Genomic DNA, 26,141 nt, shown 5'->3' with positions numbered 1-26,141 from the left:
GGGATGGAGGAAAGAGGAGGACGGGAACTGGGTACCCACAGGACACAAGGCTTTGAGATTAAAGAGTCCTGTGACGAAGGGGCAACGAACATGAAGAAATAAGCGAAGTCTTCAAATGACTAAGCAGTGTCAGGATTAGTTTTCAGGAGCTGGAGATTTGTTTGTTTGGTAAAAGCTTCAGCCACAAAGAGATTTAGGGTTGAATTCCAGTTGCGTATTCATTTCACGTTGTATAATCTGACATTTCGATAACATAATCCTGCCCAAACAGACTGGGAGAAGAAAAGAAGGATGTCATCAGTTTTGGAAATCTAAGTGGCTAAATGCTATTTGGGAAAGGGTAAAACGTGCAGGTGTGTGGGAGTGGAGGAGACTGGGGCAGAGTAAGCCCAGCAGAGGACGGGACTGCGGGCACTGGGGGCCAAGATGACAAATGCCTGGAGAAGAAACTGTTACTTTGCTTCTGAAGACAAAGGGAGACCTAGACCATACCCGGCAGACAAGCATATGTACTGTGAATCTAGAAAAGCCACATATTTTGAATAATAATAGCATTACACCATAAAACGATATCATCGTAGCATATACATCCGGGGCATTAATTGTTTTAGAAAAAGATGGGATGGGGAGCCTTTTGTGGAATTGTGGGGCTGTCACCCACAGGATACTGACACCTGCACTCTGCCCTGGCCAAATAACCTTAGAAAGATTCAGTACAAAGTCTACAGCAGCTTAGAGCAGTGTTTTTCAAATGGTGGGTTTGATTCATTAACAAGTTGTAAAGTAAATGTAACGAGCTAGAATCGGCACTTTAATAAAATAAATGAGTATTCTTTTGTGAAACTCATTTTAATTTTACGGACACGCATATATACATATTTGCATACTGGATCACAAAGGTAAACACATTTAACTAAAAGCGTTTGAAAAATACTGGCTCCTCACAACAACAGAGCACAGAGTAGCTGCGGCTAAGTATCAGATTTCCTCTTCCGCTTTTAAGGTTTCTTATTAACAAATAAAGACACTGGGTAAATGGAGGGAAGGGAAGAGATGATAGCTGAAGGTATGCATGTGGCTTCTGGAACTGAGTTTCACCCCTACAAAAAGGACACAAACTGAAGTATTTGGATCAGTGTGTTAGAATCAGAAACATGCAGGCTGGGCACAGTGGCTCACGCCTGTAATCCCAGCACTTTGGGAAGCCAGAGTGAGTGGATCACCTGAGGTCATGAGTTTGAGACCAGCCTGGCCAACATGCTGAAGCCACATCTCTACTAAAAATGCAAAAATCAGCTGGGTGTGGTAGTACGCACCTGTAGTCCCAGCTACTCGGGAGGCTGAGGCAGGAGAATTGCTTGAAATTGGGAAGCGGAGGTTGCAGTGAGCTGAGATCACACCACTGCACCATAGCGCAAGGCTCTGTCTCAAAAAAAAAACAAAACAAACAAAAAAAAAAAACCAAGAACAAGCAGGGGGGATTTTAAAAAATGCTTTCAATTTAAGTGTATTAAGACCCATGGACAGCACTTTTGGGATATAGAAATAGACAGATATTAGAGACTGTTGATATCAAAATTTACTTTAAAAATATATTCCAGGCCAGGCATGCTGGCTCACGCCTGTAATCCCAGCACTTTGGGAGGCTGAGGCGGGTGGATCACCTGAGGTCAGAAGTTTGAGACCAGCCTGGCCTACATGGTGAAACCCTGTCTCTACTAAAATACAAAAATTAGCTGCTTCTGGTGGTGGGTACCTATAATTCCAGCTACTAGGGAGGGTGAGGCAGGAGAATCGCTTGAACCCAGGAAGTGGAGGCTGCAGTGAGCTGAGATCATACCAAGGCATTTCAGCCTGGGTGAGTAAGACTCTGACTGAAAAAAAAAAAAAAAAAAACCAAAACAGAAAAAGTGGTAATATCTGTATTTCTCTCTCAAGCCTCCTCATTTTTAATCTCTACTGTCCCATAGTGCTTATACTTGATTGTGTCTGCTGCCTGAGAGAGAAGCTTCCTACAACAGACAGTGCCCAAAGAACAGTATTTCCAAAAGCTGGTGATTTCCTTTCAATCCACATTAATGAAAATGTTCTTCCGGAATATTCGTCTCCTATGAACCTCAGCAGAAAGAAGTTTCCAAAAACACGACTTCCCCTGAAGATCTCTCTCTATGCTTTGAATCAGTAAGTTCTACAGATACAATTCAGAACATTCTATGAAACCCTTTCAACCCAAACAGCTCTGTGTTTATTTGTAATATTTTGTTTATAATTCAGCGTAAGCATTTACTTGTACAAGAAGTTCTGTACCTAAACATAAAAGTAAAACCGCATTCTAGAGAAACAGTATCTTTGAGAGCATAGCAGATACAATCCAACGCAACATTATCTCCTATCTTTTAAAAGAACCATTAGTCTCGATTTAGACATAAACTAGACAGATTGCTGGTCATCTACCTGAACAAATTCATAACACCAACACTACAGCTGACACCCAGTGAAACAGGAGAGAGCGGGAGAAAGAAATCAGATGACAGAAATACAGAAAACTGTATATTCTATAATGGCCCCAAATCTGAGATGTTCATACAAACTCCTTTGACCAAATAACCTTAGTAAGACACAGTACCAATTCTATAGTAACTTAGAGCAGTGCTTTCCAAAGGTGGGCTTGGTTCATTAATAAGCTGTAAAATAAATTTGATGAGCTGGAATCAGCATTTCTTTAATATAATAGAAAATATAATTTGTAGTAATGATGAGTATTATTTTGGAAAACTGATTTTAAGGACATGCATATTTACATATTTGCATACTGGATCACAAAGGTAAACATATTTAACTAAGGGTCTGAAAAGTACTGTCTCTACAGAATATACAAATAAATACTAATTTTTGTCTTGAAATTTTCAGTTCCAAAGAGACAAACGTGTGTAACTGTCACCTGACCGTCGACACACATTTGCTTTGTCCTGTTGAATCGTAATTGAAATAAAATTAGAGGTCAAGTCTCATTCTCAGCTGTGATTAATGAAGAACTATTATTTATTGAGCACAATGTAAAAGGAGGGACTGTTCCAGGCATTTTACATAAATTATTTCTCTCTCAATACACCTCTAAGATACAAATCATGATCCTAGTTTTACACTGGAACTGGCTGGAATGCAACTCAGGTAGGAACTGCAACTTGCTTGTGGCCTCACAGCCAGGAAGGAGGAGAGAGGGGATTTGATCCTACATTATCAGGCTACGAAATTTTGATGAATACTCTCCATGCAGTATTTGTTTGAAATTAATGTTTATGGAATTTGTTCCTTGAAAATTACATTTAGGAAGTTGCAGATTTCATCATCCACTCAAAGAAGAGAGACATTGGAAAAATGCCAGAGGCCAGGAGCCGTGGCTCGCGCTTGGAATCCCAACACTTTTGGAGGCTGAGGCGGAGGGACAGCTTGAGCCCAGGAGTTCAAGACCATCCTGGGAAACATAGCAAAACTCTTTCTCTACTAAAAATACAAAAAAAATTAGCCAGTTGTGGCAGCACGTGCCTATGATCCCAGCTACTCAGGAGGATGAGGTGGGCGGATCAGTTGAGCCAGGGATATTGAGGCTTCAGTGAGCCATGATAGCACCACTTCACTCCAGTCTGGATAATATACTGAGTCCCTGTTTCAAAAAAAGAAAAAAGAGGCCGGGCGTGGTGGCTCACACCTGTAATCCTAGCACTTTGGGAGGCCGAGGTGGGCAGATCACGAGGTCAGGAGTTTGAGACCAGCCTGGGCAACATGGTGAAACCCATCTCTACCAAAAATACAAAAATTAGTTGGGCGTGGCAGGGTGCACCTGTAATCCCAGCTACTTGGGAGGCAGAGGCAGGAGAATTGCTTGAACTTGGGAGGCAGAAGTTGCAGTGAGCCCAGATCGCGCCATTGCACTCCAGCCTGTGTGACAGAGTGAGACTGTCTCAAGAAAAAAAAAAGGAAAAGAAAAGAAAACAGAAAGAAAATGAAAAGAAAAATGCCAAAGTGGGTACCTCTGCAGCGCACAGGATTTCAAGTTGCAGAGTGAAGTGTGTATGAGGTGACTGTACTTGCCAGAACAGGGAAAGTTCTGGGAGTGCTCCCAGGTTCCACACTCAATTGCAAAATGTTAAGAGGTAATGTCCAGGCAGATTCTTTTGTGCCACATGACTTACATGTTTTTTAAATTTTCATCATTCTAGATGGTCCAAGGTCATACTAGCAAGACCTAAGGGAACTTTACCCAGAATCCTAGCCTGACTGACAGCAGGGTGGCAGTGTTGACTACTACCTTCAAGGGAATCCAAGGACTTCTATAAAAGGACATGCTGCCATCTCCCTACCTCCCCCCAAATCAGATCCACGGCACAGATAACTAAGCAGAGACATATTCCAAATACTTAATACACCATGCTTGCAAATTCCAAAAATGAAAACTTGCTCTGCGTATAGAAGTGTAATGAAATTCTGTTCTTCACTGTGGAGGTATCTGTTCTTTCTGAGAGTTTCTATGTAAAACTATGGGGCAATACAAATGTGATGTGACAACAGAAGGAGAGCATTTTTCTCTTTGTTTTTTTTTTTTTTTTTTTTTTTTAACACTGAAAAGGCACATTAAAGCCATTAGAGTGGCTCAAATGCTTGCCAGAAAAAAATGCACCTACGACTTTTCACAATTTATGATTCTTGCACGTTTCCATAAACATTGTTGTGCACCACTTTCATGCAAACTTTTCAATTCCTTTCTAAAGAATATATGATTAAACATATCTGCTTAATATCATATGACAAAACCATTAATTTACCATTCCAATACATTTTCTGAGGATGCTCCAGATACTGAAGTCATTTCTGGAAAACATAGGAGAAGGCAAGCTTGTTCTGAAAAAAAGAAAAGAAAAATATAAAGTTCGTTCTAATGCCATTGTCATTAGGAGGGAAAAATTGTCATTCATATGAGAGCTGCAGACACAGAGAGACACTTCAAAAATGTGTGTCATCACAGACAGGGTGAAACAGGGCTGATCCAGGGTTGCCCCTGTTCCCCGCTACCTATGCTGACCCCTGAAAGATTCTGTACCCAATCAACTGACCCTCTGTCTTCAGCATTGCTTTGATCTGAACTCCGTCCTCCCAGGCCCTGGAGTCCAGCTGTTTGGACCACCTCAGAGGCCCACTGTCCTTTCACGTAATGGCACATCTGACCCTGTTGGATTCATGGCACACTTACCATGTTCTGATACTTAACACATTATCATTCTCTAGCTGCTAAATGATGTAAATAAAATACCACCACAAAGTCTAGATACAGGTTTTTAAGAAATGAAATGGAAAATAAAAAATACAAAAGTATTGAAAACCTAGGCCCTGCAATATACAACAGTACTTCCCCTGAACAAAATTTAGCAACTGCAAAACAAACTGACCTCTACAGAAAGAGCATCTTCAAGGCCTCTTTAGGTGTTTAAAAGTAGCCAGAGGGATGTGGCTTCCTGGGGCAGAAGGTCTGTGGCTTGGATAAGCAGCACATCACAGCCAGTCCTGATGGGCAGGGAGCCACCCCATTTCCACAGATCAGAATGGCAGCACCATCAGCAATCAAGGGTGTACAAGAGATGCCCAAGCCAACTTTCTAGAAAACTGTTATTAAAGTTTTCCAGTTGCCAGTTGGGCGTGGTAGTTCATGCCTGTAATCCTAGGACTTTGGGAGGCCAAGGTAGGCAGATCACTTGAGCTCAGGAGTTTAAGATCAGCCTGGACAACATGGTAAAACCCATCTCTACTAAAAACAAAAAAATCAGTCGTGCATGGTGGTGCATGCCTGTAATCCCAACTACTTAGGAGGCTGACGCAGGAGAATTGCTTGAACCTGAGAGGTGGAGGCTGAAGCGAGCTTAGATCGCACCACGGCATTCCAGCCTGGGCAACAGAGTGAGACTCTGTCTCAAAAACTAATAATAATAATAATAAAATAAAAAGTTTTCCAGTTGCCTCCTGAAATATATTAATGTAGCTAAAATATTAAATATTTTAAAAATCACCTTCTAAAGAACATTTACATTAAACTAATTGTACAGAAGTTGATACAATTTACATTTTTAAGTCAATACTCCATGGTGGAATTCTTCTGGTTTTTCTTTTTTAGGAATGCACACTGCTCATTTGGCAGATCTGCCATCTAACTAATCCGCTGGATAAGTGGCCACAGATGGTAATTAAATCACATTCCCCACTATCCAAGACTATCAATCTCTGTGACACGAACAATGGATACCAGGAATAAGAATCCTGGCCATTATCTATCCTTTGCATGTATAATATAGTTTCAGAGACGTATATAAACCAAATTTTCCATCTACTTTTTTCTTTTTTTTTTGAGATGGAGATTCACACTTGTTGTCTAGGCTAGAATGCAGTGGTGCAATCTTAGCTCACTGCTACCTCTGCCTCCCGAGTTCAAGTGATTTTCCTGTTTCAGCCTCCTGAGTAGCTGGGATTACAGGTGCGTGCCACCACACCAGGCTGGAGTGCAGTGGTGTGATCTTGGCTCACTGCAACCTCCGCCTCCCAGGTTCAAGCGATTCTTCTGCCTCAGCCTCCTGAGTAGCTGGGACTACAGGCACCTGCCACAGGGAACAGGAAAATCACTCGAACCCAGGAGGCAGAGGTTGCAGTGAGCTAAGATCGCACCACTGCATTCTTGCCTGGCAGGACTACAGGCACCTGCCAAAAAATAACGCCTGGCTAATTTTTGTATCTTTAGTACGGATGGGGTTTCACCATGTTGGCCAGATTGGTCTCGAATTCCTAACCTCAGATGATTCACCCACCTAAGCCTCCCACAGTGCTAGGATTGCAGGTGTGAGCCACCATACCCAGCCCTAGGTGCCACTTTTAAAAGAAACTGGAACACTTCCACGCAGGAGGACTGATCCAAGGCAAGGCAAAGGTGTCTGGAAAATCTCTCTTACAAGCAGTGCTGAGGGACGTGCAAAGCTAGGGAAACAAAAGCTGGGGGCCTGGGGAACAGTGGGCACGAGGCAGGTCTTAGAATATCGGAGAGCAGGCCCTGGGATGGCAGGAGTAATAAATCCATTCCCCCAGCTGCTATGCACCTCAGCCTGCTTCATCCTCCTTCTCCACGCACTGATTGACATGATATAAGCTACATTCTCTTGCTGATCTATTGATGACGTCCCTCCCCCAAACAGTACGTAAACTCCATAAGAACTCATGTTCTGTCTACTGCTGTAGCCCTGTTGCCTAGGACAATGGCTAGCACCAAATGGGAGTCTTAAGTATTTGTGGAAGGAGCTCTGTAACGTATAAGGCCTATTAGACATTACCTCTTTTGTAAAGAATTTGGTTTATCCTGTGCTACTCAAGAGAGAAGGACTCTGACTGCAGGTGAATGCTTATATTAGGATGGCTAATATAAAGACCTGTCTCACAATTCTAAAAACAGGAGATGAGAGAGCCTTGTTAAGGAAGGCTTTCAGACAGAGGCTGGAGGATTCCACCAGTCAGGGCACAGAAAGGCACCCAGCTTGACCAAGGATACTGCTGAACATCATGCTGGGAACAAGGCAGGCTCCACAACAAAGAATTACCCACCCCCAATGGCAGCAGTGCCAGGGTCGAGAAATCCAGCCAGAGAAATACAATGAGAGCTTCATGTATAATCTCAAATTCTGCAGTAGCCACATCTTAAACTAATTTTAGTAATTTATTTAACCCAATATATCCAAAATATTAGCATTTCAACATATAATACATATAAAAAATGGTATTTTATACTTTTTTCCATATTGTCTTCAGAATCCAGTGCGTACCCTATACTTTTAGAGCACATCTCAATTAAGCTACTAAATTGACAGTTAACATGAAATCTTGTCTTAACAAAGTTGTGTTTAATGGAAATATGGTTTCTGCCTCATTTTGCAATTTAACTTATGTCAATTAAAATTAAGTAAAAAATCAGTTTCTCAGTCATACTCGGCAGATTTCAAGTACCCGAAAGCCACATGTGGCTAGTGGCTACTGTACTGGGTGGAATGGATCTCTGTGATTACTTCTCAAAACAAAATGGTTGTACTGTTTCAAGAATAGGGCGGGGAGCAAAAATCTGCCCAATTTTACGAGTCTAAAGTCAGGAACAGACAAAAAACAGTCCACAGTCTAATCATCAAAAAATGCTAAAGCTTCTGCAATGTTATTTGAAGAAGCAGAGGGAGTAGAGAAATTAAAAAAAAAAAAAAAGTAGGAGATTCAGTTCTAAAAAAAATAATTTGTGTTGAAAAAGATGTGTTTCCATATTTAAAAATTTCACTCCCTCTGCCAAGAAAAAAAGGAGAGAGAGAGAGAGAATTCCCTAATGATGTTGGATGGTGGTGTTACTCCAGGCAGAAATAAGAACAGATGAGGGCAGCAATCAGAATTTTCAGGCTGAAAGCAGAGCTCAGTGATTCTCTTTCCGTGGAGTTTATCTGAGGGTCATTATCCTGCATTCTATGCTTCCTTTTTCTCTTCATACAGAGAGAACACACCCTGTACCAGGGACTGGCAGTGATGTGTCCTGGTTCTATTTTCAACCATACAGATGCCATTACGACTATCTAAACAACAGCACAATAACTGGTTTTTAAATGAAGCGTCTCACACTGGTTTTGTCTATCTGATGCAAATGGCTCCACTTGCTAGCACACCATTATTTCCCAGCTACACGGCATTGTAGACAGACCTAAAGAACCACATGAATTTAAGAAGTGTTGACTAACAAATGCTGTGCTTGAATCCCCCTTGTTCTGAAAACTTGGCAACGTCAGGAGATCGCGATCCCCCACAATCTTTATATGTCATTTGGATGGCAGAAATTACATGTTATTTGGGCCAGGCATGGTGGCTCATGCCTGTAATCCCAGCACTTGGGAGGCTAAAGCGGACAGATGACTTGAGGTCAGGAGTTCTTGACCAGCCTGACCAACATGGTGAAACCCGTTTCTACTGAAAATACAAAAATTAGCTGGGCATGGTGGCACATGCCTGTAGTCCCAGCTACTCGGGAGGTTGAGGCAGGAGAATCACATGAATTTGGGAGGCAGAGGTTGCAGTGAGTGGAGATTGCACCACCGCACTCCACCCTGGGCAACAGAGCAAGACTCCAACTCAAAAAAAAAAAAAAAAAAGAAAGGAAAGGAAAGGAAAGGAAAAAAAAAGAAAAGGAAAAGGAAGGAAGGAGGGAAGGAAGGAAGAAAGGAAAGAGGGAAAGAGAGAGAGAGAGAGAAAGAAAGAAAGAAAGAGAGAGAGAGAGAGAGAGAGAGAGAAATAAATAAATAAATAATATGTTATTTGGAAGCTGAGCCTCGCAAATTCACCTAACTACACAAATCTCCTTTATCTACCTGCCGGACACCAAGCCCACCTCCTGCCTCTGCTCCATGGATTGCTAGGTTAAACATAAACGCTTAACACCATTTGCTCTCCGAGGCCCCTGAAAAGAAGAAAAAGATGACAAAACAAAGGTAGGCCAATTAAGCCTCACCTGGAATTGGCTGCCAGGTGCTTCATGCTTTCCAGGTCTGCCACCTCATTTCCATGAGACACACATGCGCTCTTTTGGGTCTTGTGCATACACATGTATATTTTTTTACTGAGGTATCCCTATACTTGGCAGGAGATGGGGGAGTATCATCTCTTTCATGGGGGACACAAAAGAACCGTGTAATGGAAACCAGAGCTATTGCACACACTCTTGCTACCGCCCAGCTGCGTAACCTGGGGCAAATCTTCTAAGTCAAAACTACACAGCTATACAATCCTCCTCCTTCTGGCAGCTAGATCTGCACTAAGAAAAATGCCTAGGACAATTAAAGCCTCTTGGAAATGAAGATACAACTTCTTACCTGTGTGTCAGTTTTAAAGAATTTTAAAAAATTATTTGCTATTTTTATAAACTACAAACATACTAAGATAAAAACACTCACTGTCAGTGGTGATATCATCTGTCCACTAAATTATCTTCTAACTATGTAGGAGCTCTTTGGGTGTTATGGATATTTCATTCACCACCTGCGTTACAGATAACTTATTCCAAGTCTAACATTGGTCTTGTGGTTCTGTTTAAAGTATAATTTGCCAAACAAAATCTACCTACTTGGGAAGGCTATATATGTTATTATCAAAATCTATATGAGAAACATAAATGAACAGCTATCATTCAGTATTTTCCCAACAAACAAGATAAAAACATTCATTATTAACAGGTATTCCAGAAAAAAAGGTAAATTTCTTAATTCACAACGTCTGGTAATCTCGACTTTAAATTTTTAGAAATTCAAGTTCTATGTCAAAACCAAAACACCACATATAATTAAAACAATTTTCTCAGGTATATACCAAGTGGTAGTAAATACAACTAAATCAGCGGTGGGGGGTAATGAGGTATGTGATTATTTTTCTAATTAAAAAATAATACTTTTTTGGAGAGAGTTTGCTCTTTTTGTCCATGCTGGAGTGCAATGGCGCGCTTTCAGCTCACTACAACCTCCGCATCCTGGGTTCAAGTGATTCTCCTGCCTCAGCCTTCTGAGTAGCTGGGATTACAGGCATGCGCCACCATGCTTGGCTAATTTTGTATTTTTAGTAGAGATAGGGTTTCACCATGTTAGCCACGCTGGTCTCGAACTCCTGACCTCAGCTGATCCACTCTTCTCAGGCTCCCAAAGTGCTAGGATTACAGGCGTGAGCCATTGAGCCCAGCCAAAAAATAATACATTATATAACAAAGGAAACAATCTACAGATAAAGGACAAGCTAGACCTCTCCTCCTAAACCCTCCAATACCAACAGTAACAGCACGAGTGCTTCTTTCCACACCCTTCACTTCGTACAAACAAGGGTATACTGGTAGATGCATTTTTTTCAAATTGACATATTACCCTATAGGTCACAATGCTTTTTTCCCAAACTATCAAGGATGCTCCCCTTCAAGTTGACAGACATAGGTATACCTTTCTTTCTAATACCTTTAGGCAAATGTACACGTATGTAGGTGGTACATCACGCATGCTGATTTTATTTTTAATGTAGTCTTTCCCCCTGCCACCCCACTCCCCCATCTCCACCCACTCTACTACCCTATATAATCCACAGTAAGAAGCGGGCATCTATTCTTCTGTGCTTTTCCACATGTTGCCAAAGAGCCACATGTAGAGCATGCACGTGTGCACACACAAAGGGGCATGCTGCTCTTAATATTCCAAACTAGGGTACTAATCATAACACTTCTCTATGGTTTGCTTTTCAATACTGCATGCAAATTTGTTGATGGCAAATGGTATACTAATCATTTTAAGGAATGTATAATATTCCATAAGAATACTATATATCAAAATACATTTTGCCATTCTCCATGAAAGGCATTCACCGTTTCATTCTTTTGCCAGAAGAAACAATGCAACAAAAATATTTCAATATATGATGTATTCTTATTTAAATCTGATGCCTTCACTTTAATGGGGCAGAGCACCGGGGTTAGGATCGATGGGTCAAGAAGTATCTCTATTTCACATATCCATAGATGCCGCCAGACTGCTTTCGGAGAAGGTGTTAACAATTTCCTGTCTCACCAGCAGTCCAGCAAGAGCTGGTGTTAACAAGTGTTCTTGTCCTTTCAGGTTTTGGGTCTGACTGCGGTAGTGATGCTCACATTGTTACTTTGGTTTTCTTTGACCGCTAGTGAGTTAGAACATTTTTCATATGCTTAATGACCGTCTGAATTCACAGATGGTCAATTGCCTATTTATATCATCTATACCACTGGATTTTGTCCTTGAGTAAGAATTTTTTTTTTTTTTGTATATGATAGATATCAAACTTTTGTCACCTAGACTGCAAATAGTACCATTTGCAGGTTAAAAAAAACTTTTACAAACAAGTATGTCTCTTTTTAAAAACATAGCTTCTGTGTTTTCTATCTTGGTGAAGGCTTCTCCCACCCTAAAGCTGTTTCTTTTTTTTTTTTTTTTTAACATGATGTTCCAATTCTGTAAATGATATATATTTCTCTCTCTTACGTCTGTCTCTCTACATAAAGATAGCTAGGTCTCTTTAAGGGGTGTGTCCTTGTTTGCTCATTTCGGCCACTTGTGACTAAGATTCTGGTGCCCTCTATGCCTTTCACAAACAGGGCCTGTGAAGTGGCCCTACTCCCTTCCTTCCAAGAAAGGGGAGCCCTCTCTCCAACACTGCTCTTACCCGCAATTTCAGGAACCTTAGTTGTCTATATTTTTATTTAGCTTCATCCCAGCTTCTATCTCAGTTCAAAAGACCTTTGATCATTGATTTGTATGTTTCAGGAAAGACAGAAAAAGTTCAGGCGTTTTTTAAAAAGCAACACTTTCAGAAATGCTGTGACATCAAAATATCCCCAGGCTAGCTTTAAAGAGTTCTGGTAAGATGAAGTGGTTGGCTAACATTTAGTGAGAGTTTACTCCATTTTAGACTGTGTTAATCACTTAAAGTGCATCACCTCGTTTAATCCTCAAAGTAATCTTATTAAGCACTCTTATTAAATAAGGTATCCAAGATAACAAATTGAATTAGTAGAATCGGATTCTTTAACTCCACAGCCCTCGCTCCTGGCTTTCAGAACTCTGAAACCTTGGTTTTTCTTAGAAAATAATAATACCAGTGTTTCATATGGCCATGGTAGAGTTCCCATGAAACAATGCATACAGAGGCTGCTTTTAAAATTCTAGGGCTCATTCATTCTGGTCTATAGACTCAATTTAATGGTACTATAACCAGCATTTAAAAAAATGAAATCAAATACATCTGGCAAGGGTAGGTATTGCTAATGAAAATTCTGTTCACAATACACACACACTCCATATGTGTGCATTATGTGGTCAAATATGATTTTATGTTAAATATGAAAATTGGTCAGTGATATAAAACATTCAGCCCAGTGCCTGGTATAGGGTGAAAACCTTCAACATGAAGTAGATATTCATATTATCGTTATTCTTAATAATTTCAGGGAAGACCGTATCATCTTCCTGAGTTTTTTTTTTTTTTTTGAGATGGAGTTTCGCTCTTGTTACCCAGGCTGGAGTGCAATGGCCCGATCTGGGCTCACCACAACCTCCGCCTCCTGGGTTCAGGCAATTCTCCTGCCTCAGCCTCCTGAGCAGCTGGGACTACAGGCACACGCCACCATGCCCAGCTAATTTTTTGTATTTTTAGTAGAGACGGGGTTTCACCATGTTGACCAGGATGGTCTCGATCTCTTGACCTCGTGATCCACCCGCCTTGGCCTCCCAAAGTGCTGGGATTACAGGCGTGAGCCACCGCGCCCGGCCTGAGTTGTTAAAGACTTAAAACTACTACTACTTTTTGGACGAAAAATTTACTAATTACAGTTTCAACAGATGATGTAAAAACGGTTATTTATGAAACAATCGTCATAACTATATTAAGGTTTTCACAGAGAAACAGGAATGAAGTTGTTTCTATTGCCCTGGAGAAAAGCAGAAGATGCAATGGTTCTCACCACCTGTGCTACTTTCCCCTAGGAAGGCTTTTTGTTTTCTTTGAGAGGAGTCTCACTCTGTCGCCCAGGCTGAGTCTTTAGGCAAAGACTGTGGTTAAGACACAATGAAGCAACTTGGGAGGGATTCTGACTTGGAACTGTCCCTTTCATTTCTGTCACTTAATAATTCATTAGCATTCTTTGTTTTAATGTCGTATGACCTGAGTGAAAGTGTTGGGACAATTCTGCCCAAGTAATATTTTTCATTTAATTTAAATGATGAAAAAACATGCTAATAAATTCCAAACTTAATTTTACCACACCTTAAACATTCCATTGACATGATTAGATGGTATTAAACTCATTCCTCTCCATATCCGAGGGTACGTCCTCTCCCAACCCGTATTTGGGAGAAGACCTCGAGCATGCTTCTCCATTCAGGCTTCTCTTATGCACGCAGCTGTGGGGAACGATCCCAAACTCACCCATGGTATCAGCAATGGGGTTTTAAAAGCAACTCCAAGGTTCTAATTTAGAACAATGAAACTGACTAGTTCCGTGCTCAGCTTAAATTTCGCAATTCTTCATTTTCTCTATCTTTATTCATTCTCTCTGTTATTTTTACATATCTGCCACTCATAGAGTGTAATCCCCTCCCCTGCAAGACTCTGAGATTAGGGATTATGTCTTATTCTCCTCTGTGGCCTTCAGGGTACAGAATATCTTGCACATGACAGGTGCTCAAAGTTTTAAAATAAATGATTTTACCCAATGTCTCAAGTTACGATGGAACCAAAGAAAGAAAAACGATGAAAAACTGATACGGATAAGTAAGCAGTGAGGTATGAAGAACACAACAATCATCTTCTGTCCCGCTCTGTGGTCCAGGCTGGAGTGCAGAGGCATGATCTCAGCTCACTGCAACCTCTGCCTCCTAGGTTTAAGTGATTCTCCTGCCTCAGCCTCCAGAGTAGCTGGAATTACAGGTGCCCACCATTATGCCTAGCTAATTCCTGTATTTTTAGTAGAGACAGGATTTCACCATGTTGGCCAGGCTGGTCTCAAACTCCTAACCTCAGGTAATACACCCACCTTGGCCTCCCAAAGTGCTGGGATTACAGGCATAAGCCACTGCGCCCACCCTCTTACGCCACTTCTTAAGAGAATATTTTCAAAACCCAACTTAACATACATTTTCACTTGCACTTAACAAATAAGTGTTTGTTATCAAGTATTATGTAGGAATCATAATTTTAGGTAGCAGGATATTGATCTGGATATTTAGAAAACTGAAAAACAACTCAATTCTTACCTCTGATTCAAGATCAAAGAATGAACTAAAAATCTAAGAAAACTATTTCATGGAGAAACAGACTTCAACACATGTGTAACTACAATATTGACAATTGTAAATATACATGTATTTTGTTATATGTGTGTTTTGCACTTATGTGTGTATAACTATTTGCAGCTATTAGATATGTATCACCTCTCTTCCCAACTATCAAACTTATCCTTTCCTCCAAAGTGTTCCTTCTATCACCCAGGCTGGAATGCAGTGGCACAATCTTGGCTCCCTGCAACCTCTGCCTTCTAGGTTTAACCAATTCTTGCGCCTCAGTCTCCAGAGTAGCTGGCACTACAAGTGTGTGTCACAACACTGGATAATTTTTGTGTTTTTAGTAGAGACAGGGTTTTGCCATGTTACCCAGGCTGGTCTCAAACCCCAGGCCTCAAGCAATCCACCTGCCTCAGCCTCCCAAATTGCTAGGATTGCAAGCATGAGCCACTGTTCCCTGCCTACAAGTCCCAATTTAAACATAATTTAATGACACAGTTTGTATCTTTAATTTCTATTGCCCTGCAGATGTTTACTAAACACTCAAAGCAAAACAGTCTTCCAAATTAGGAAGTCATTAAACTATAAAATAAACTTAAATTCACAGAAGTAATTAGATTTTAAAATTATGTAGAGTAAATTACTGTAGTAATAAAAAGTCTTACTTCATTTTCACAAATGATGCATAATCTTGCTTGAAAAAAATCTTTACATAGTTCATCTGGGATACAGCTCACAAGCCTATACTATAAACAATGGCTGAAAAGGAAATAATGAGCAGAAAAGCCTAGCAATCTCACTACTGGATAAATACATTCTGACTTACAAGTCATTTGAAAAGTACAAAATTCCACTGTTAGAAATTCGCCATTCATCCTTCTACCCCTTCTTTGTCCTTGTTGGAGCACAAAAAACCACAGAGAAGGCAAAACATTCTCTCCATCTGAAAGGCTAAGAGTTCCCATAAACACTGTTACTCACCTACCATCAATTTCTTGAGAACATGTAAAGTTGCTGCAGCAGATTTACTTACTTAAACTCTATTACTATTAGAATCCAAGCCCTGCTGAATGCGCAATGAATGGCAGAGAACTTGTAATATAGGTACTTAGCACACATTGCTGAGATCAACCTTATATCAGATGGTTTTCTATTAATTAGGGATCTAGAATGAGTAAACTGTCCCACACACATTTACAATAAGTAACAATTATTCCATAGTATTAACAACAAAAGGCTATTGTTTACTCTGAGAAATTAAAATGTTGCATTACAGAATTTCTGATGTGCTCTAAATACCTTTCATTCTTCTGTCATTCTCTTCAAAAGACACTGACGAAGTTAACTTCAAGAACAAACCATTGGTGATACCAAAGAGCCACTGGGGCAGTGGCTGAAAGTTTGGGGTAGGCAACAATTACTTAGAGAGAACCCCCAAGAGAGCACTAACATAACAGAAAAATTACAAGGTGAACCTCATTAAAACTAAAGACTCTGCTCAAACAAAGCAGAAATTAAAGACTTCTGTTCATTATTAAGGAAATAAAAGGGCAAGCTACCAACTAGAAAAAATACGCATGATATGTGTATTTGATAGAGAATTAGCATCCAGAATATAAAGAATTCCTATGAATCAATGATCCAAAGACATACAAACAAATTTAAAATGGACAAAACTCCCAGACACTTCACAAAAACAATGGCTAAGAAAAACATGGACAAGCATTCAAAATCAATAAGAAAATATAAATTAAAACCGCACAATGAGATACCATGTCATACCTACAAAACATCAAATGTTGGGTGACAATATGGAGCAACTGAAATTCTCACGTATTGCTGACTGCAGTGCAAAATGGTTCACATTCAGGAAACAGTACAGTAACATCTTACAAAGGTAAACATACATCTCCCCTATGACCCAACAATTCTACTACTACATAGTGAAGAGAATGAAAACTTTCTGCAGAAAGGTATCTAGAAGAACATTTATAAAAGCTTTTTTGTTCATAACTCCAAACTGGAAAAAACTCAAATTCCATCAATAGGAGTATAGACAAGTCAAATCGTGGGATATTCAAACTAGCACAGCACTCACCAATAAAAAGGAACGAGCAATGTTTTATACAATAGGAATGAAAGTCAAGACAGGGTGTTGAGTGACTAAAGCCATACTCAAGAATGACATGCTCTATGATTCATTTATAATGCTATTCAAGATAAGACTAATCCATAGTGACAGAAATTAGAGCAGTGGCTATATACGGAGGGAGAGTGGGAGATCGACTGAAAGGCAGTCAGAGGGAACCTTCTGAAGTGATGGAACATTCCACATCTTGACTGGGATGTTAGTTGCATGGGTCGGTGCTCCAGACAAAACTCACCAAATTGATGTGTAAGATCTGCTACTTTCACTATATAAAAATCATACTGCAACAATGAAACAAAAAGAAACTATAATGTAATGTAACTTGTTGGTATAGATTAGCACTTCTCAAACTTTGGGTCTTAAGAGCAATTAAACTCTTAAAAACTATTGAAGATCCTGGGGCAGGCACAGTGGCTCACACCTGTAATCCCAGGACTTTGGGAAGCCAAGGCAGGTGGATCACCCAAGGTCAGGAGTTCGAGACCAGCCTGGTCAACATGGTGAAACCCCATCTCTACTAAAGCTACAAAAATTATACAGGCATGGTGCATGCGCCTGTAATCCCAGCTACCCATGAGGCTGAGGCAGGAGAACTGCCTAAACCTGGCAGGCAGAGGTTGTAGAGAGCCAAGATCATGCCACTGCATTCCAGCCTGGATTATGGAGACTACGTCTCAAACCAAACCAAACCAAACTTTACTGAAGACCCCCCCAAAAAAACTCACTGAAGACCCCAAAGAGTGAGTTTGTTTTCTTTCCCTTTCCTTTCTCACTCTGTTTTTTTTTTTGTTTGTTTGTTTGTTTTGTTTTGTTTTTTTTTTTTTTTTGAGATAGGGTCTTACTTCCACCCAGGCTGGAGTATAGAGTAGCACAATCACGATTCACTTGCAGTCTTGACCTCCCAGGCTCAAGTGATCCTCCTGCTTCAGCCTTGCAAGTAGCTGGGACCACGGGAAAGTGCCACCATCCTCAGCTAATTTTTTTCTTTTTTGTTAGCAATGGAGTCTCCCTATGTTGCCCAGGCTGGTCTCAAACTACTGGACTCAAGTGGTCCTCCTACCTTGACCTCCCGAAGTGCCGGGATTACAGGCATGAGTCACCATACCCGGCGACGTCTTCTTTTAATGCGGATTTTATCTGTTGCTATTTACCAAATGTTTAAAAAGCTGAAAATAATTTCTCGACTTATTAATTCATTTGGCAAAAGTAATGTTAACCTAAATAACATTTTTATATGGGAAAAAAAACTACATTTTCCAAAACAGAAATAACTTAGAAGAGTAACATTGTTTTACATTATTGCAATCTTTTAAAAAGGATAACTGGATTCTCATAACTTTCTGCATTCAATCTGTGATTTCATAAATCAAGTAGTCCAGAAACTTCATTATAAACACTTAAGTGAATGACAGGAAAAAGCACACTTTTTAGTAATATAATGAAAACTGTTGTAACTTTGTTGTCCCCTAAAAGAGACTTAGGGAGCCCCACTCCCCACCACAAAGGTCCAAAATCTCCAATTTCTAGGACCACTGGCATAGACAGTCAGCAGAAGGGCTTTCCCTTCTCCCAGTATGGATTTAAGAAACTTTGGAACAAGGCAGTTAAGAAAAAAAAAATTTTTTTGGCCAGGTGCAAAGTCTCATGCCTGTAATCCTAGCACTTTGGGAGGCTGAGGTGGGTAGATCACTTGAGGTCAGGAGTTCGAGACTAACCTGGCCAACATGGTGAAACCCCGTCTCTACTAAAATACAAAACTTAGCTGGGCGTGGTGGTGTATGCCTGCAATTCCAGTTACTTGGAAGTCTGAGGCACGAAAATTGCCTAAACTAAGGAGGCAGAAGTTGTAGTGAACCGAGATTGTGCCACTGTACTCCAGCCTGGGCGAGAGTGAAACTCCATCTCAAAAGAAAAAAAAAATAAATTCATTCAATAAATATTGACTGCATTTCAACTACTATGAGATTTTAAGGCTATTAGGAAGCTGGATAAGTAAAATATACAGGAATGTTTACAGCCGAGATACTTCTGTTTCAAAGCATTATTTCATTTCTAGATCTGCTTCAAAAACCTTAAAACTCTGGCACTTCTGCTAAGTGGGCTTAAAAATATTTGAAATCACTAAGATAGTTTGAAACCAGTATCATCTTATTTTAATAAGAGAATTCAAAAATTTCAACGAACACTCATCTTTCGTAGTTCACCTATCTAAAAGTTCAATGTGACTTTTCATATTACCTTAACATTTAAATCTGAGAGTAAATATTGGTTTTTAGTCATACAATTCATAGACTCTCACCCTAAGCTGCTGCAATTTGATTTAATCACAATGAAAATGATGCCCTCACACAAGGGAAAACGTTTGCCCTCCAAAGGTGATGAGATTTATTTCACAGTCTTAAAAATACTATTATTCCATCCAGGTGCAGTGACTCACGCCTGTAATCCCAGCACTTAGGAAGGCTGAGGAGGGCAGATCACGAGGTCAGGAGTGCGAGACCAACCTGGCCAACATGGTGAAACCCCGTCTTTACTAAAAATACAAAAATTAGCTGGGCATGGTGGCAGGCCCCTGTAATCCCAGCTACTCAGGAGGCCAAGACAGGAGAATCCCTTGAATTCGGAAGGTGGAGATCGCAGTGAGCCAAGATCCCACCATTGCACTCCAGTCTGGGCAACAGAATGAGACTCGTCTCCCCAGACAAAAAAAAAAAAGAACCTATTATTCCTCAGTTGTGTACTATTAATTAAAACTTTAGTTGTAATATATGTGAAGATTCAAGATCTTCAAAGTTATCTTATATATGAAATACTTGATACATTTAATATACAGAAGTCAACACCAAGTGTCTAAAATTTACCTAAACAATTAAATTTCTGAAACTTGCCTATCCCCATTTCAACAGAAGCAGAATTTAGGCTGGTTTTAAAAAGGCCAATCACTTAAAACTCTTCTTGCATGACTGTTATGGTAATGTACCCTGTACCTAGTTTCAGGGTTGAACTCAGACAAACACAGTCATCACAAAGTTCTCTCTGCATATCTAGAACGCCATTCTGAAGCCCAGTATAAATGAACACCATATCTTACAGCTTAGTCAGAGATGAAGGTGACTCAACAGCTGGGTATTTAACCCGCTGTCAGACCTCTCTAACTAAAATTAGCCTCGCATCTTAGAAGCAGGTCAGTACAAGTCTAAGACAAGTGCTCTAAGACTAGTCATATGCCTTTTTCAGTTATGAATCTTGAAAAAAATCCAGTCACTTGGTTTCCTATTTTAAGTTTAATAATTTGATGTGGCCAGATGCAGTGGCTCATGCCTGTAATCCTAGCACTTTGGGAGGCCGAGGCAGGTGGATCACCTGAGCTCAGGAGTTCCAGGCCAGCCTGGGCAACATGATGAAATCTTGTCTCTACTAAAAATTAGTAGGATGTTGTGGCCCTACTAATTAGCTGGGTGTGATGGCAGTCACCTATGATCCCAAGAATCCCAGCTACCCGAAATTCAATTGCTTGAACCCGGGAGGCGAAGGTTGCAATGAGCCAAGATTGGACCACTGCACTTCAGGCTGGGTGACAGAGTAAGACTGTCTCAAGATTATAATAATAATAAAAATTGATGTAATTACCTGATATTACCATTTAATTTTGCTAATATTTCTATAACTTAAGATTATTTTTCATTATTGATCTTTTAAATTACTTATGTATAGTCTATCATTACCACTTAGCAAATCTGACTCTACACAGTAAAAAAGTTAGGGTGGTCTCGTTTTATAAGAGGTTTTACTTGTTTTGACTTTAAAAAGTTAAAATTGTATGCACACAATTTTAAACTGATTTTCATAATGGATTTCTAAAATTTAGAATTCGTTGTCAAGCTTCAAGAACACAGTATATTTCCTTTCTACTTCTGCTAGCTTATCACCATAACTGGATTACAGAATCTTCACATCTGAAAGCAAAAAGGAACTGATGAAAAAATATTTCTGAATCGGCCTTTTAGTTTACTAAGAAGATATCACGTCAGGCAGCTGGTTTCCCTTACTGCGGGCCTGTTTCACCGTGTTCAGCACAGCCCCGAGGAAGGAAACATGAAACAGAAAGGCAGACCTTAACCTAGGGACAAGGTCACTATTCTTTGCTCACCTTTATCTCTAAGAATAACTTACATTTCATGCAATGGGTGCCGTAACAGACAGATGCAAAGTCAATGAAATTAACTGAAAAGTCAGAGTAGATCATGATCATTTGGACCTAAAGGAAATGGTCTGAACAACAGAGAGATGAATGAAATGCATGATGAATGCTGCCCAGATCAGAGCTAACTACTGTCATTCCTACAGGATTAACTAGGTCTCCCGCAGTGTGGAGCTCTCTAAGAAGCAGACAGCCTTCAAGGTAGTGTGCACAAATCTTCTACCAACACCTCTCCACGTTCCAAAAAGGATCCAAAGCTGTCTTATTACTGGTAATTTTGTTGGTTGGGGAGGGGAAAGAAGCTCTTCCTGGCCAGGCGTGATAGGTCACGCCTGTAATCCCAGCACTTTGGGAAGCTGAGGCGGGCGGATCACGAGGTTAGGAGATTGAGACCAATCCTGGCCAACATGATGAAACCCCGTCTCTACCAACAACAACAACAAAAAAAAAACAGAAGCTCTTCCTGATTATAACAGAAATCTCTTGGGCTCTCTATTGAGAAATGTCCTGTTTCAGAACTTGAACACGCTCCAGCTGGATTAGGAGGCTGGTGGCAGCAGCAGGCGGTCTGGTGAGACCTAGAGTTCTCTACTACAATGTAGGTTTGAATTCTTGATGAAAATTCATCTTTGAAAGCAACTCTGAAGCAAGGCTGTTTTTAATAGGCTGTATGTTATCTGGAACACTGAAGACAAGGATTTCCGATCACCAAAACAAGGGTTTGGGGAAAACTGTGCAAAAAATACTTCACAACAAGAGAAGACAAAAAAGGAAGCAGAGATGGACTGAATAACAGAAGTGCCCGTCTGCCAATATGACGTGTTGCTTTTCATGGCTCTGAACTTTCCAGACTAACTTCCCTTTAAACCATACCTACTTTTTCAGAATAAATATAACAATTTGATTGTGCTTTACTTTAGCTACTTCCACAGCCTGATTTAACTTCATTTATAAATGATCTGAGATGCTTTTTGATTGCTTACCATCAGAGGGGTAGAATTTCTAGGAAGGGAGTTGAGTTTCTGGTTCCTTCCTGCTCTGTGATACATAACACATAATATCTCTAGGGTCCTCTGACATGTATGTTATTTTCCCTTGTGTTTCCTTTCGGATTGCTCTGAGCATAGTAAAATACCTGTACTGCATTCTTCCGCTTTCCTAAGGCAAGTTTTTTTCTGCTGAGAAAGATCATGCAGTGTCTTAAAACATACAATCAGATCTGAAATTTACTACGGTAAAATGGAAAGTTGATCCTAAATTTCAAATCCTGGCTGAACACTGTACTATATCAACATGATACAACAGCAGGTTATAGCCCAGACAGTGAGAACAGGTCACATTTTTTACAATCAATGTGTTTGGAAAAGAGTTGTGTATAAACTAAATTTTTCTGAAGATTCTAAAGGTAAACCAACCGACCAAGCTTTAAAGGACCTATGTGATTTTTAAAACAATCACTTCCTTATTTACCTTGCAAATTATTATTATTTTATATGGTGTTTTCTGAAAGAGGAAAATGCCTCCTGAGCTACCAAGCAAAGCAAATAATACCAAAGAACTCTGCGTCCCCTGAGGCAATTTTCTCCTTCAGGCAAAATGTAGATTGGCATAGCTCCAAAGAAAAACAGATACTTCAATGTATTTGTAGAGACCAAATCCCTTGAGTCACCAGAAGTCAAGACACCCAATCTATGATTTATTAGAAGATGTGGGCAGAATAAACAGGTTAAGGCAGACCTGTAGACTATGTTACTCTGAAAGATATTTCCTAGGCACTCAAAAAAAAAAATTTTTTTTTTTTTTTGAGACAGAGTCTCACTCTGTTGCCTAGGCTGGAGTGCAGTGGCGCAGTCTCGGCTCACTACAACCTCTGCCTCCCAGGTTCAAGAGATTCTCCTGCCTCAGTCTCCCTAGTAGCTGGGATTACAGGTGCGTGCCACCATGCCTGGCTAATCTTTTGTATTTTTAGTTGAGACAGGGTTTCACCGTGCTCGCCAGTTAGGTCTTTATCTCCTGACCTCGTGAACTGCCCACCTGGGCCTCCCAAAGTGCTCGGATTACAGGTGTGAGCCACCGCACCTGGCCAGCACTCAAAATCTTATGTTCACGTGTGTTGGGAGTGGGAGGGTTGGGGGAAGAGGGTACGTCTTCAGATAAACAGAGCAAGATGCCAAGCAAGAATATACATATTAATAACGATTTAACTGCTTCTTTCTGTTGACATTCTGAGGATTTTAAGTGTTTATAAAGTAAACTTGAAATAGAAATCGGATATTTACCTAAGATATTGAAAAAGTCTAAGGATCAAAAGGAGAAAATAATGAGACCTCTGAATGGGAAAGTAGTATCAAAGGACCCAGGAATAAATAACAGAGCTTACAGCCTCTCCTCACCTCTTTACATTTTACAATGTAACTTTACGACCAGTTGTGTGGAGACCAGCCACACCTTTGTATTCTCAATAAAATTAAAAATCGGCAGGGCACGGTGGCTCACGCCTATAATTCTAGCATTTTGGGAGGCAGAGGTGGGCAGATTGCCTGAGCTCTGGAGTTCGAGACCAATCTGGGTAACATGGTGAAACCCCCTGTCTACTAAAATACAAGAAATTAGCCGGGCGTGGCAGGGTGTGCATGTAGTCCCAGCTACTTGGGAGACTGAGGCAGGAGAATTGCTTGAACCTGGGAGGTGGAGGTTGCAGGGAGGCAGAGGTTGCAGGGAGCCGAGATTGCAGGGAGCCGAGACTGCACCACTACACTTCAGCCTGGACGACAGAGTGAGATTCCACCTCCAAAAAAAAAAAAAAAAAAAAAAAAGAAAAAGAAAAAGAAAAAAAAAGAAAAACTGTGTTCCATGTTTCAATTTAACCATACTGTGAAATAACCTTATAAAATATAATGGAAATCAAGGAGAGTTTTAAATATATGGGCAATTTTTCTTATTTCACATTTACCAAAAGAAAACAATGTCATTCTAAGATCAGTGCTTTCATTCCAGCTACCTCTTTAAGCTCCAGTTTCGAAGGACAATATAAACATCCAAAATTCAAAGATATTTTCATATAAATTAAAAGAAAGGAGAAGAACAATTTTATTTGCCCGTTTTTGCTTAGGGTTCATCACTTATTTTTTCTTCAAAAAAAAAAAAAAAAAAAAAAACAAGGAAGACACACAACAAAGCTGTCTCAGAGGAATACGACTGAAAACAACAATGAACATCCTTACTGCTCAGATTGTTGTTTCTAAATATTATTTCCCACTACAATGAAATACGGCTCCTTAGAGAAATAGCTGACTCTATGTCTGGGGCAGGAAACAAACAATGTAAGCCTGTAACATTTTTTTCTTATCAGAAAGCAAGGCAGCTATCAAAGACAATGGAGTTATCGCCTACAAATTATAACTAAAAAAAATTACCAATGAAACCAACTAGGATCCTATCAGATGGACACAGATGCCAACCCAGAGGGGCTTCCTCTGACCAAAGATGGGGAAAGATACTGTAATAGATTTAAACAAATCCAATCCATGGGCTCATATATCACCTTTGGAGGATGCTAGGAAATCAATATATAGATCACTTTGTAAGGAGGTAGCAGGAAGCTCTTCTTTATTTATTTTTTGTTTTTGGGTTTTTTTTTTTTTTTTTTTTTTTTGAGACAGAGTCTCAGTCTGTCACCAGGCACCAGGCTGGAGTGCAGTGGCACGATCTTGGCTCACTGCAACCTCCGCCTCCCGGGTTCAAGCAATTCTCCTGCCTCAGCCTCCCAAATAGCTGGGACTACACGCGCACGCAACCATGCCCAGCTAATTTTCGTATTTTTAGTTGAGACAGTGTTTCACCATGTTGGTGAGGATGGTCTTGATCTCTTGACCCCATGATCCGCCCACCTCAGCCTCCCAAAGTGCTGGGATTACAGGCGTAAGCCACTATATCCGGAAGGAAGCTCTTCTTTATAGAAGATTTCCAGCTAACAAATATAGAAGGAATGACAGAATTGAAAGATCACTGTTTTGTAGCACCTAAGAAATAAGGATGAAGACAATGATCAACAACAGCTGCAAAATCATTAGGTGGAAGCCTGTCAGGCAACTTTATCTTGGATGTGTCAGACTACCAATGACTAAACCCAATAACCAATCTCAATGTTACAGAAAGAAGAGAATCAGAGAGCAGATGCTCTCTGATTAATGTCATAGGAAGTACCTATGGTATGTGTACCTATGAATTTTGTGCTAAAAAACTGAAACATAAATCTGGCCATGCCTCTGTAAATAACCATCAGTCCACAGGAAATTCAGGAGTAAAAGAACACGTTGAATGATATCCCAGGAATACAACCAGCAGTATCCAGATGGTAGAATACTCTACACAACAAATGACCAGGTTTCTTGAAAAATAAATGGAAAGAAAAAATGGGGGAGGGAAGGGGAAACTCAGAATAAAAAGACTTAAGAGACATAAATGAAAGACAGTATGTAGAACTTTGCGATCCAGGCCGGGCGCGGTGGCTCAAGCCTGTAATCCCAGCACTTTGGGAGGCCGAGGCGGGTGGATCACGAGGTCAAGAGATCGAGACCATCCTGGTCAACACGGTGAAACCCCGTCTCTACTAAAAATACAAAAAATTAGCTGGGCATGGTGGCGCGTGCCTGTAATCCCAGCTACTCAGGAGGCTGAGGCAGGAGAATTGCCTGAACCTAGGAGGCGGAGGTTGTGGTGAGCCGAGATCGCGCCATTGCACTCCAGCCTGGGTAACAAGAGCGAAACTCCGTCCCCCCCTCAAAAAAAAAAAAAAAAAAAGAACTTTGCGATCCAATTACTAAACACCATTTTGGATCCAATTACTAAACACCACTTTGGATCCAATTACTAAATGACATTTATGAGACAATCAAGGAGA

The 26,141-nt window shown here is 40.3% G+C and overlaps 1 protein-coding gene across 8 annotated transcripts in view; it reads right to left on the bottom strand.

The window, feature by feature from the left end:
• OSBPL1A (oxysterol binding protein like 1A) overlaps positions 1-26,141 on the bottom strand; it is a 235,739-nt gene that overhangs the window by 30,166 nt on the left and 179,432 nt on the right. For 7 of the 8 annotated variants that reach the window (XM_032293166.1, XM_032293167.1, XM_032293168.1 and 4 more), the window contains one exon: positions 4,824-4,899. In XM_032293166.1, the coding sequence (XP_032149057.1) occupies positions 4,824-4,899 (76 nt within the window). Of the gene's footprint in view, positions 1-4,823; positions 4,900-13,573; positions 13,579-26,141 lie in introns of those variants that run through there. The other variant, XM_032293173.1, reaches the window with a different exon arrangement.

This window comes from Sapajus apella, unplaced genomic scaffold (assembly GCF_009761245.1).
Source record: "Sapajus apella isolate SASKATOON/1434 unplaced genomic scaffold, GSC_monkey_1.0 scaffold29, whole genome shotgun sequence".
NCBI lineage: Eukaryota > Metazoa > Chordata > Mammalia > Primates > Cebidae > Sapajus > Sapajus apella.
This window is presented reverse-complemented; position numbering and strand designations above follow the sequence as displayed.